The sequence below is a fragment of the Lepidochelys kempii genome, chromosome 5, assembly GCF_965140265.1.
Source record: "Lepidochelys kempii isolate rLepKem1 chromosome 5, rLepKem1.hap2, whole genome shotgun sequence".
Taxonomy (NCBI): Eukaryota; Metazoa; Chordata; order Testudines; family Cheloniidae; genus Lepidochelys; species Lepidochelys kempii.
In genome coordinates, this window is record NC_133260.1 from 123,226,739 (window position 1) to 123,240,855 (window position 14,117).

Genomic DNA, 14,117 nt, shown 5'->3' on the forward strand with positions numbered 1-14,117 from the left:
TTGTGTGCTTAAACGGGTTATACTTCGAAAAATGACAAGAATGACATTATGGTTTCAATATTTAGTCTCTCTCAATATCTGCGGATCTCAGGTTGGTATTTCATCCATTGCAGGTCAACACATTGTTTGCTTTCCTTCCTGATTCATCTCTCATTAACTGAGTAGAAGCAGCACCTAAAAAGCATGTAGGTAATGATTCTTTAACAAAGGTCTGTGGAACCTTTTTAATGTTATAGCCACTAGATGTCTCTATTGAGGTAATTATGTGCTGAAGTTCTTAATGTCTTGATCTATCCATGCATGTTTACAGTGGGCAAGAGAAAAGACCAACATGACCCCTCTTAACTGACACCCTCCCACCCTTAAAAAACAAACAGACGTCTGAAAAAATGTCATCACTTAAATGAATCCAGAAAGTAGCAAAACTCAAGGAGCATCTTCTCTGCAGCTTGCCTGGGCAGGTCCTATCTATCTTTCCCTCTTCTAATCTATTCACTGTCAGTTTTATGGTGGCACAGCCAAGAGTCCTGAGATTTTAGAGACAATCGTGACGGCCTGAGAAATGCCCCGCAAACAAGAGCCCCTTGTCAAAAGTATAAAGAAACTGCGGCCGTAATTGCAGAACTGACTAATGTTGGGGATGCTTAAAATCTGGATTTGAATTCTATGTCTAGCCAAAAGTCTGATTCTGGAATTCAGTTGGCTCCATGAGATACTGATGCTAACGGTAAGCGTCCTTATATCCCCACTCTCTCTGCAGACCCTACACTTGCAAATAAAATGCTCTAGATCAGGTGTGGTGCAGATCTTACATCTTTGGGTCTCAGGTAGTTTCTGCTTTTGTCTGTACCTGTCTAATATATTCACCCAAAAATTGTCTGGATCACTAAAAACTGTGGGAGCTTTTTTCATTTTGTTGTTGTTTTTGGATGAGTGTGAAATGCTGTGATGGGTTGACTTGCAGAGGAGAAACCCTGTAGCAATATTTCCCGTTCCTGAGATCTGTTCTGCCTGACACGAAAGAATAGGTTATGTGACTATACAGCTGTTGTTTCAAAAGTCAACGTTCATATAGCCCTAGACTGGATTAATTTCTCCAGAGGCTCCTGACAACCAGGTGTGTCTCCAGACCCGTCTCTTGCCCACTAGAACCCCACTTCTCAGTGGGATGGTGGGTCCCTTGCCCACCTCCATCGCTGAAGCTTTCAAAATGAAGAAGGGGGTTTAATGACTACTGTCTTCTAGACATCTGTCAGTCAGTCTGTGAGAGCTGCATTACCATCAGAATACCAGCAGACCCTGATTCTATTCAGTTCACTTTCATGAAGAGAACTGGCCATGCCCTGTGGAGTGCAAGGTCTGAACAGCCCCCTGAGGCTGCATGTAAATACATCTGTGTGGGTGAAAATGGAAAGAAGGAGGGAAAATTCCATGTTCAGCAGTTCCAATGAGAGTTGGGATCTGTATGGCACATTGCCAGCTGGTGGACCCTATAGGTCTCTAATAGGAAGTAGGTGAAAGAGAGAGAGAGAGAGATGGAGACAGAGGTTAGGGGTTCAGACACCAAAGTGATTCAGTTCATCCATTTTGTTGTCAATGTAACTGGGGGCGAGGCAAAAGAGCATTTCACCGAAACTTGAGATTCCCTGCTCTGTGGGGAGTTCTGTACTCAGGCTTCTGGGTACTACATGAAGAAACCCCCATTGCTAACAACCACAGAACTACAGTCTTGTATGATTAAATCCCATGATCAGAAACTCTAAAATTCAGTTTAATGAAGCTCCCTTATTATGGTCCCATGCTCGATGCAGTTCTATACTGGGGTGGAAAACAAGCATTGCCCGCTTCCATGGCAAAGTTTTCAAAGGACTCTTTAAAAAGAGACTTGTCAAATATATTTGAGACTTGACTGCCCTCTTTACAATGCAAAAGCTTAACAAGCCAATTTAACATTTCATATGGAAGCACTCAAAAGTCGAGTTTGTCCCTGGCAGAAAAGGGTTTAAAATTTTAAGCAACTTGTGCTAATTAACTGCCATTGCCTATTGGCAATCATGATCAGGTTTAATTCAAGAGACTTGTTTTCAAATGTAAAATAACAGGAGATCACAGAACTAACAGGCTGTCAAGAGTAGATATGCTGCATTAAAAACCTGGCCTTTCCCCAAGAACATTTCCATTTGGATATTAATATAGTCTCCAGATAAACTGGATCAGAAATTGCCTGGAATAAGCGTCTCCCCTCTCACCCTGAAATTTATTTTCCTGGAATTTGGCTGAACATTAGAGACACAAAAGTCTGATAAGTTTTTTTATAGAGGGAATTAAAAAAATAATTAGTTAATTAGGTTCATGTTGACATTAATGAAAATACTAAACGCTGATGCAAGCTGCAAAATTTAGATACAGATTCAGATCTGTACAGATTCAGATCACTCCACAAAAGTTTGAGAATATTCGTTTCTGGGTTTTTGTTTGGGCCAGTCTCTAGAACATGCTATTTGCAATTAGTGATGGATAAACCTTCAATAGCTTTAGTGGTTTAGATAGACCAAGGAATTTAGATGCTCATCTGAATCTTTTGGTCCTGGACAGAACTGGAGAAATGGAAATCCCACAAAATCAGGCTCTTGTGTGGAATTTTCGGGTCACCTCTTCGATTCCCAGGTAACACTGAGGGCTGGCGTAGGGCTGGGCTGAATCAGCTGAGAAAGGAACAGTGGATCCATGACTGTGTACTTCATATGAGCAGGAATAGACTGCTTGTATCTGGGTACAACCCTTTGGAACAAAACGTACGTAACATCATAACTTCTAAGCTACAAGCTCTTTTTAGGTTCCTCAAGACTTTTTGATTTTTTAATTCACTTTTTAATCTTTTAACCCTTCGATTCTCCCAAGAAGACTACCTCTCTTCTCGTTCATATTAGATGTCTTTTTATTCGACAATGGACCATATTCTCAGCTGCTGTAAACTGGCTTAGTTCCGTTGACTTCAGGGGAGTCACACCAGTTTACTCCAGCTGAAGACTGGCCCTTTTTATACGTCAGCTTTGCTAAGTTATTAAAGATGCATCTACTTTGTTCGTACAATGATAGCTTAAAGCCCCCTATTTTTAGGTTCTAAAGTTCCAATCCACAAATAAGAAAGTGTAATTAGCTGAAATCTTTGTTATCCTTGTAGCAGAAGGTATCCTCTGAGTTATACAGTAGGCACAGTTATATTAATAGAATAGCTGAGAATTCCCCCAGTCTGTTCTTTTTCCTGTGATATTCCTGCTGTCAACTACTTGAGAGAGTGACCAATGTTAGACTTAAAGTAGCCACTGTACAACTACACTAAACTGATTGCACTTAACATGTGCCTGTATCTACGAGATCTGCCAAAATCTGCTTTTCTAACCACATGATGCAACATTACACCTTGTATTTTGCTCTAACACACAGACAGAACCTACGTGGTGCAAGCATCACCATCCAATGCAACCATGCAATCTTACTCCTGTTATCCCTGTGCTCTGTTCCCTACCACACTGGTGTATTAGTAATCATAGCTCATCGAGCAACCACTTCAAGTCTCAGATTGTAATCACTTCCAGCCGGAGACTCTTGTCTGTTGATGTGTCATGAACCTTGTCATAAATATAAAGGGAAGGGTAAACCCCTTTGAAATCCCTCCTGGCCAGGGGAAAGCTCCTCTCACCTGTAAAGGGTTAAGAAGCTAAAGGTAACCTCGCTGGCACCTGACCAAAATGACCAATGAGGAGACAAGATACTTTCAAAAGCTGGGAGGAGGGAGAGAAACAAAGGGTCTTTGTGTCTGTCTATATGCTGGTCTTTACCGGGGATAGACCAGGAATGGAGTCTTAGAACTTTTAGTAAGTAATCTAGCTAGGTATGTGTTAGATTATGATTTCTTTAAATGGCTGAGAAAAGAATTGTGCTGAATAGAATAACTATTTCTGTCTGTGTATCTTTTTTGTAACTTAAGGTTTTGCCTAGAGGGGTTCTCTATGTTTTTGAATCTAATTACCCTGTAAGATATCTACCATCCTGATTTTACAGGGGGGATTTCTTTATTTCTATTTACTTCTATTTTTATTAAAAGTCTTCTTGTAAGAAAACTGAATGCTTTTTCATTGTTCTCAGATCCAAGGGTTTGGGTCGGTGGTCACCTATGCAAATTGGTGAGGCTTTTTATCCAACATTTCCCAGGAAAGGGGGAGTGCAAGTGTTGGGAGGATTGTTCATTGTTCTTAAGATCCAAGGGTCTGGGTCTGTAGTCACCTAGGCAAATTGGTGAGGCTTTTTACCAAACCTTGTCCAGGAAGTGGGGTGCAAGGTTTTGGGAAGTATTTTGGGGGGAAGGACGCGTCCAAACAGCTCTTCCCCAGTAACCAGTATTAGTTTGGTGGTGGTAGCGGCCAGTCCAAGGACAACGGGTGGAATATTTTGTACCTTGGGGAAGTTTTGACCTAAGCTGGTAAAGATAAGCTTAGGAGGTTTTTCATGCAGGTCCCCACATCTGTACCCTAGAGTTCAGAGTGGGGGAGGAACCTTGACAAACCTTCCCAATAATAAGCAGTCAGCGCAAACCCCAGACACGGTCATTTCTGTGACCACTAAATGGATTGCTTACCTCAGTGACAGCAAAACTTCTTTTCCCACATGGCACTACCTTGTACCACTTGTCATGCAGCACGTCCATGAAGCCATGGGACTTGTATTGGCTTATCAGCTCAGATATATTGGAGGTCAGTGGAGAATTTGGGGGAAGGCCAATGCCATATCCTAGGAGAAAATACAAATACAAGGTTTTATCGTTTGGTTGGTGTTGGTTGTCTATGAATAGTTGGTAGCAACACATCCTTTTCAGGTATCTGTGTGGCACAGCGAGGTACTGTGCTTTGCTCTGAGGTCCAAAAACCAGGTCCAAGGCTGTGTATTGGCTCATCTCTAGTGTGAAGGGTCCAAACACAAATGAGATTTCACAATGCAAAACAGGGTCATGCAAACAGCATTTGTGCACACAAAATTACTCAAGCAAATGACTAGGCCTGCAAAAACAAATGTGCACAATTAGAAGCCAAAGAAGTTCAACACAGTGATACTGCAACATGCATGTGAGCATTTTCTGAATGCCTTCATTTCAGAAACACAGTCTCTTCTATGCATTTGCTATGGGCCTCAGTTTCATTTATACCCAGACCTCTTTACATCATTCTGGCAATGTAAAAGGGCCTTCAAGTGGGGATAAAGTCCAAGCTGGGCTGGCATGATATTTACCAAAGGTAGTTTTTTACCAGGTAAAATCATTGTTTTGACCATCCTGGGGAAAAAAAAGTTAGTCCCATTTTAAGGCATTTTCTATTTTAAAAATTGCTTGGCTAATGCATACCACATTACGCTTAGTTTTAGTTAAAAATTCAAATTGTGATTAAATAAGGCAAAATATTCATAGATTAATTTAGGGTTGTACAAATGAAAAATAAAACTGCAGTGGGCGTGATGCTAATATATATAATTATAACATTGAATGTCGGAACGTCCGTGTATGTTTTGGTTTGGTATTTTCTTAAGTAAGTTATACATGTCTTGACTCAAATGTCCGTTTCCACTATCATATAAACAAAAGTCAAAAAACCATTCGATTATATGAAAATGGCAGCAGTGCAGAGCTGTAGGCTTGAAGCATTAAGCAACCAGAAGCATGCGAGAGTTGCAGACAGGATCATTTCATCATAAAGCGTTCTGTAGCAGAAGACCGATTTTGATGTAGTGGCTAGACCGAGACTATTCCTCAGTTTTGAATGGATGTATCCGAAGTTTGAAAAGATTTGTTCTATGCTTGCTGAACTTGATGGACACTGATGCAATTATTTTTCCTGATTTAAGCCAGTATTTTCCACTGCCCCTTCCTAAACTAGTTTTTCCACAGGAAATTGCCATCCCTGACTCCAACGACTTTGAAGCCACTTCACACTGCCAGAGCAGCACAAGGTGGCCTTAGTGTAAATTGGAATCTGGCCCTATATTTCTTGATTAGAAAGCATCTAGTACAGGTGCAGACAAGTATTTGGACTCTGCAATGGAGAATTGTGTAGTATTTACTGAATTATTTAAAAAATGTACTGAGATTTGTGCGATTTTATTGCAATAAGATTTTATTGCTATACCTCACAATAGCTCAATACCCCGTGGGCCTGATTCTCATTCCCACTGACTAAGGCAATGTCTACACCCACAGCTGGGAGCTGTGATTCCCAGCTCAGGTAGATGTACAGATGCTAGCTCTGCTCGAGCTGATGAGTGTGTATATCAACCCAAACCGAGAATTACATCTCCCAGCTCCAGTGTAAACATAACATAAAATTCTGCTCTGGCCATGGAAAGGGACTTTAAACAGGCACCCATGTATTTTATATCCACTTGAAGGTCCTTTTACACTTCCAGAGGGCTGTAAAAAATCCTTGGTGCAAATGAGAAACAGACTCAATAATTCTATTTACTGAATGCCACACCTTAGAGAAAACAACTCTGGTTTTTTTATTTTTAAAATAGCCTAATTTGTACACATGAAGCATGCAGTTGTGCACAGTACAAGGTGCGTATGCAGTTACTTGTTTAATTTGCCAGCAGGAAATTACCAATTGCCTGTACAGCTCCTCTTTTGACATATGCGGCTCCATGGTTTTTGGGTTGCAGCTTGGATGCACACTTCTTAAAGTGTAGCCTCTTCTCACAAACGCTGTACCAAAAATGTTTTTTGGACAGAGATGGAGATGCAAACTGAACACTAGCAGGAAGACTGCAGCCCCAGTGGCTTGCTACACAATGAAGCGGGGTAGGATTGTGGTGGGTATATAGCTGTCAAATGATGGCACCTTTGTTCTCTGTTTCAGAGTAGCAGCCGTGTTAGTCTGTATCCGTAAAAAGAAAAGGAGGACTGGTGGCACCTTAGAGACTAACCAATTTATTTGAGCAGAAGCTTTTGTGAGCTACAGCTCATTTTATCGGATGCATGCAGTGGAAAACTACAACTACAATACCCAACTGCTGAAGTGAAGAAACAGATTGACAGAGCCAGAAGAGTACCCAGAAGTCACCTACTACAGGACAGGCCCAACAAAGAAAATAACAGAACGCCACTAGCCATCACCTTCAGCCCCCAACTAAAACCTCTCCAACGCATCATCAAGGATCTACAATCTATCCTGAAGGACGACCCATCACTCTCACAGATCCTGGAAGACAGGTCAGTCCTTGCTTACAGACAGCCCCCCAACCTGAAGCAAATACTTACCAGCAACCACACACCACACAACAGAACCACTAACCCAGGAACCTATCCTTGCAACAAAGCCTGTTGCCAACTGTGTCCACATATCAATTCAGGGGACACCATCATAGGGCCTAATCACATCAGCCACACTATCAGAGGCTCGTTCACCTGCACATCTACCAATGTGATATATGCCATCATGTGCCAGCAATGCCCCTCTGCCATGTACATTGGCCAAACCGGACAGTCTCTACGTAAAAGAATAAATGGACACAAATCAGACATCAAGAATTATAAAATTCAAAAACCAGTCGGAGAACACTTCAATCTCTTTGGTCACTCGATTACAGACCTAAAAGTGGCAATCCTTCAACAAAAAAACTTCAGAAACAGACTCCAATGAGAGGCTGCTGAATTGGAATTAATTTGCAAACTGGATACAATTAACTTAGGCTTGAATAAAGACTGGGAGTGGATGGGTCATTACACAAAGTAAAAGGATTTCCCCTTGTTTATTTCTCCTCCTACTGTTCTTGTAAACTGCTGGAAATGGCCCACCTTGATTATCACTACAAAAGGTCCCCCCCGCCCCACTCTCCTGCTGGTAATAGCTCACCTTTCCTGATCACTCTTATTCATAGATTCATAGATATTTAGGTCAGAAGGGACCATTATGATCATCTAGTCTGACCTCCTGCACAATGCAGGCCACAGAATTTCACCCACCACTCCTGCCATAAACCTCTCACCTATGTCTGAGCTATTGAAGTCCTCAAATCGTGGTTTAAAGACTTCAAGGAGCAGAGAATCCTCCAGCAAGTGACCCGTGCCCCATGCTACAGAGGAAGGTGAAAAACCTCCAGGGCCTCTTCCAATCTGCCCTGGAGGAAAATTCCTTCCCGACCCCAAATATGGCGATCAGCTAAACCCTGAGCATATGGGCAAGATTCATCAGCCAGATACTACAGAAAATTCTTTCCCGGGTAACTTGGATCTTACCCCATCTAAAAACCCATCACAGGCCATTGGGCCTATTTACCATGAATATTTAATTACCAAAACCATGTTATCCCATCATACCATCTCCTCCATAAACTTATCGAGTTTAATCTTAAAGCAAGATAGATCTTTTGCCCCCACTACTTCCCTCGGAAGGCTATTCCAAAACTTCACTCCTCTGATGGTTAGAAACCTTCGTCTAATTTCTAATCTAAATTTCCTAGTGGCCAGTTTATATCCATTTGTTCTTGTGTCCACATTGGTACTGAGTTTAAATAATTCCTCTCCCTCTCTGGTATTTATCCCTCTGATATATTTATAGAGAGCAATCATATCTCCCCTCAACCTTCTTTTAGTTAGGCTAAACAAGCCAAGCTCCCTGAGTCTCCTTTCATAAGACAAGTTTTCCATTCCTCGGATCATCCTAGTAGCCCTTCTCTGTACCTGTTCCAGTTTGAATTCATCCTTCTTAAACATGGGAGACCAGAACTGCACACAGTATTCCAGGTGAGGTCTCACCAGTGCCTTATATAACGGTACTAAAACCTCCTTATCCCTACTGGAAATACCTCTCCTGATGCATCCCAAGACGACATTAGCTTTTTTCACAGCCATATCACATTGGCAGCTCATAGTCAACCTATGATCAACCAATACTCCAAGGTCCTTTTCCTCCTCCGTTACTTCTAGTTGATGCGTCCCTAGCTTATAACTAAAATTCTTGTTATTAATCCCTAAATGCATGACCTTACACTTCTCACTATTAAATTTCATCCTATTCCTATTACTCCAGTTTACAAGGTCATCCAGATCCTCCTGTAGGGTATCCCTGTCCTTCTCTAAATTAGCAATACCTCCCAGCTTTGTATCATCTGCAAACTTTATTAGCACACTCCCACTTTTTGTGCCCAGGTCAGTAATAAAAAGATTAAATAAGATTGGTCCCAAAACTGATCCTTGAGGAACTCCACTGGTAACCTCCCTCCAACTTGACAGTTCACCTTTCAGTAGGACCCGTTGTAGTCTCCCCTTTAACCAATTCCCTATCCACCTTTCAATTTTCCTATTGATGCCCATCTTATCCAATTTAACTAATAATTCCCCATGTGGCACAGTATCAAACGCCTTACTAAAATCTAAATAAATTAGATCCACTGCGTTTCCTTTATCTAAAAAATCTGTTACTCTCTCAAAGAAGGAAATCAGGTTGGTTTGGCACGATCTACCATTTGTAAAACCATGTTGTATTTTGTCCCATTTACCATTGACTTCAATGTCCTTAACTACCTTCTCCTTCAAAATTTTTTCCAAGACCTTGCATACTACAGATGTCAAACTAACAGGCCTATAATTACTTGGATCACTTTTTTTCCCTTTCTTAAAAATAGGAACTATGTTAGCAATTCTCCAATCATATGGTACAACCCCTGAATTTACAGATTCATTAAAAATTCTTGCTAATGGGCTTGCAATTTCTTGTGCCAATTCTTTTAATATTCTTGGATGAAGATTATCTGGGCCCCCCGATTTAGCCCCATTAAGCTGTTTGAGTTTCGCTTCTACCTCAGATATGGTGATGTCTACCTCCATATCCTTATTCCCATTTATCATGCTACCATTATCCCTAAGATCCTCTTTAGTCTTATTAAAGACTGAGGCAAAGTATTTGTTTAGATATTGGGCCATGCCTAGATTATCCTTGACCTCCACTCCATCCTCAGTTTTTAGCGGTCCCACTTCTTTCTTTGTTTTCTTCCTATTTATATGACTATAGAACCTTTTACTATTGGTTTTAATTCCCTTTGCAAGGTCCAACTCTACTTGACTTTTAGCCTGTCTCGCTTTATCCCTACATATTCTGACCTCAATAAGGTAGCTTTCCTTACTGATCCCTCCCTTCTTCCACTCCCTATATGCTTTCTGCTTTTTCTTAATTACCTCTCTAAGATGCTTGCTCATCCAGCTTGGTCTACAACTCCTGCCTATGAATTTTTTCCCCTTTCTTGGGATGCAGGCTTCCGATAGCTTCTGCAGCTTTAATTTAAAATAATCCCAGGCCTCCTCTACCTTTAAACCCATAAATTCTTCAGTCCAATCCACTTCCCTAACTAATTTCCTTAATTTTTGAAAGTCAGCCCTTTTGAAATCAAAAACCCTAGTTGCAGATTTATTTTTGTTAATCCTTCCATTCAGTTTGAACTGAATTAGCTCATGATCACTTGAGCCAAGATTATCCCCTACAACCATTTCCTCTATGAGATCCTCATTACTCACCAAGACCAAATCTAAAATGGCATCCCTCTAGTCGGTTCAGCAACTACTTGTTGAAGGAATCCATCAGCTATCGCATCTAGGAAAATCTGAGCCCTATTATTATTACTAGCACTCATCCTCCAGTCTATATCTGGGAAGTTAAAGTCTCCCATGATCACACAGTTTCCATTAGTATTTACTTTATTAAAAACATTAAAAAGGGCTCTATCCATATCCAAATTAGATCCCGGCCATCTATAGCACACCCCAAGCACTATCCCAGGGGAGGCTCTAATAGCTTTCTTCCCCAATTTAATTATTGCCCAGACAGACTCAGTCATATCCATTTCATCGCTTCTTATTTCTTTACATTCTATCTCATCATTGATATACAGTGCTACTCCACCACCTTTACCTTTATTTCGATCTTTCCTAAACAGCACATACCCTTCAATACCTGTAGCCCAGTCATGACTACTATTCCACCAGGTCTCTGTTATACCTATAATATCTGGTTTCACTTCCTGCACCAGTAACTCTAGTTCCTCCATTTTGTTACCTAGGCTCCTTGCATTAGTGTACAAACATCTTAATTTTTGCTGTTTGGCCTCACTCACATTCTGTACCCTATTAGGCACGGTTATTTTACTACCAGTATAACCTATTAGACTTGTATCTACACTGCCCTTCCTCCTACCTACAGCTGTATCCACTCTTACTTCATTTTCTTTCCACTCTATGCTAAATTCTGGCGTGGAGATTACCTGGACATCTCCCAACCATCTCCCCCAAATTCCTAGTTTAAAGCTCTCTTAATCAGTTGTGCCAGCCTCCATCCTAGAAGTCTATTTCCTTCCCTACTCAGATGAAGTCCATCCCGAGAGAACTGTCCTCTATCCATGAATGCCTCCCAATGGCCATACATCCCAAAGCCCTCCTTATAGCACCACTGCCTAAGCCATCTATTGATAGTCATAATCTTGTCACACCTTTGTTGCCCTTCTCTAGGAACAGGCAGAATCCCACTAAAGATCACCTGAGCCTCAATTTCCTTAAGCGTCCTCCCCAGCCTAACATAGTCTCCCTTAATACTTTCCAGTGAGAATCTAGCCGTATCATTTGTTCCCACATGAAGGATAATTAGGGGATTCTTTCCCGCTCCCTTTAGAATCCTTTTTAACCTCAGGTCTACATCCCGTATCTTAGCACCTGGAAGACAGCACACCCTCCTATTTTCTGGATCAGCTCTGGTTACAGGCCTATCTATTCTTCTCAATAAAGAGTCCCCAATCACATAGACCTGCCTTTTCCTAGTGACGGTGCTATTCTCCAGTCTATTCCCTGTTCCCTCTGGCTGCAAGTTTTTTCCATTCCCATTCTCCCTTGTAATCCTTTTTAACCCATCCTGTATCCTCCTGGGGCTCATATTTGGTGTAATCTCCATTAACTCTTCCCCTTTTCCTATAGGACTAACCGCTCTTCTCTTCTTCCTTGCCCTGTCACCTTCAGTGACTACCTGCTGAGCCCCTTCTTCATTTTCCAACTCTGCAAACCTATTCTGAAGCTCTATTTCTCCTTCACTAGCCCGTCTTTTCCTCTGCCTAGTTCTTTTAGTCACATGCTTCCACTGACCACTTTCCTCACCCAGTCTCCCCTCAGAATTCCCTAGTCCTGCTTCCATCTGCAAGTCTGAGCTTTTCCCTTCAGATACCTCATGTCTTTGCTCCATAATCTGCTCAAACCCCTTCCTAAACTCTACCAGACTTTCCACCTGCATCTCCAAACCTCTGATCTTTTCCTCCATCAGCTCTATCAGACGGCATTTCATGCAGACAAAACTCTTACCAGGTGCCCCCTCCAGGATCATGTACATACCACAGCTTCCACATCCAGTCATCTTCATTGTGTCATCTGCTACATGGGTCACTCCCACTGCCACCTCTGAATCTGTCATAGCCTTCCCACCTAAATCCTGTTAATCTGGGAAACACAAACCACACCAAAACACCACCACCCACAGCAAAACCAAACCCCACACAAGCACCACAAGACAAACTCCCCTTTCAAACTCCCACTCAAACTCCCCTGTTTACAGCTCTGTTTGATAGCTCCTGTGCTGCTGCAGCTGTCTGTGCTGCTGCCTGACTGGCTGCTACCTTTATAGGACCCCTAGTCAGTGAAGCCCCGCCCCCTAATCAGGGCTCAGCTTCTCTCCCAGCACAAAGCCCCTACAAGCCTCTACACATACAAATACTACCAATACAAAGCCAAACAAACACAAATACCTTCTCCTCCAACAGAACTCCCACTCAAACTCCCCTGTTTACAGCTCTGTTTGCTAGCTCCTGTGCTGCTGCAGCTGTCTGTGCTGCTGCCTGACTGGCTGCTACCTTTATAGGACCCCTAGTCAGTGAAGCCCCGCCCCCTAATCAGGGCTCAGCTTCTCTCCCAGCACAAAGCCCCTACAAGCCTCTACACATACAAATACTACCAATACAAAGCCAAACAAACACAAATACCTTCTCCTCCAACAGAACTCCCACTCAAACTCCCCTGTTTACAGCTCTGTTTGCTAGCTCCTGTGCTGCTGCAGCTGTCTGTGCTTGTCATAAATATAAAGGGAAGGGTAAACCCCTTTGAAATCCCTCCTGGCCAGGGGAAAGCTCCTCTCACCTGTAAAGGGTTAAGAAGCTAAAGGTAACCTCGCTGGCACCTGACCAAAATGACCAATGAGGAGACAAGATACTTTCAAAAGCTGGGAGGAGGGAGAGAAACACACCATGTCAAGGTTCCTCCCCCACTCTGAACTCTAGGGTACAGATGTGGGGACCTGCATGAAAAACCTCCTAAGCTTATCTTTACCAGCTTAGGTCAAAACTTCCCCAAGGTACAAAATATTACCCCCGTTATCCTTGGAATGGCCGCTACCACCACCAAACTAATACTGGTTACTGGGGAAGAGCTGTTTGGACGCGTCCTTCCCCCCAAAATACTTCCCAAAACCTTGCACCCTACTTCCTGGACAAGGTTTGGTAAAAAGCCTCACCAATTCGCCTAGGTGACTACAGACCCAGACCCTTGGATCTTAAGAACAATGAACAATCCTCCCAACACTTGCACTCCCCCTTTCCTGGGAAATGTTGGATAAAAAGCCTCACCAATTTGCATAGGTGACCACAGACCCAAACCCTTGGATCTGAGAACAATGAAAAAGCATTCAGTGTTTTACAAGAAGACTTTTAATAAAAAATAGAAGTAAATAGAAATAAAGAAATCCCCCCTGTAAAATCAGGATGGTAGATATCTTACAGGGTAATTAGATTCAAAAACATAGAGAACCCCTCTAGGCAAAACCTTAAGTTACAAAAAAGATACACAGACAGAAATAGTTATTCTATTCAGCACAATTCTTTTCTCAGCCATTTAAAGAAATCATAATCTAACACATACCTAGCTAGATTACTTACTAAAAGTTCTAAGGCTCCATTCCTGTTCTGTCCCTGGCCAAGACGACTACAGACAGACACACAAACCCTTTGTTTCTCTCCCTCCTCCCAGCTTTTGAAAGTATCTTGTCTCCTCA

General features: G+C 42.0%; 1 protein-coding gene across 1 annotated transcript in view; it reads right to left on the minus strand.

Annotated features, from left to right (window-relative positions):
- GRIN3A (glutamate ionotropic receptor NMDA type subunit 3A) overlaps positions 1 to 14,117 on the minus strand; it is a 98,908-nt gene that overhangs the window by 19,124 nt on the left and 65,667 nt on the right. Inside the window, exon 6 of the mRNA XM_073345715.1 lies at positions 4,640 to 4,791. Coding sequence (XP_073201816.1) covers positions 4,640 to 4,791 — 152 coding nt within the window. The remainder of the gene's footprint in view (positions 1 to 4,639; positions 4,792 to 14,117) is intronic.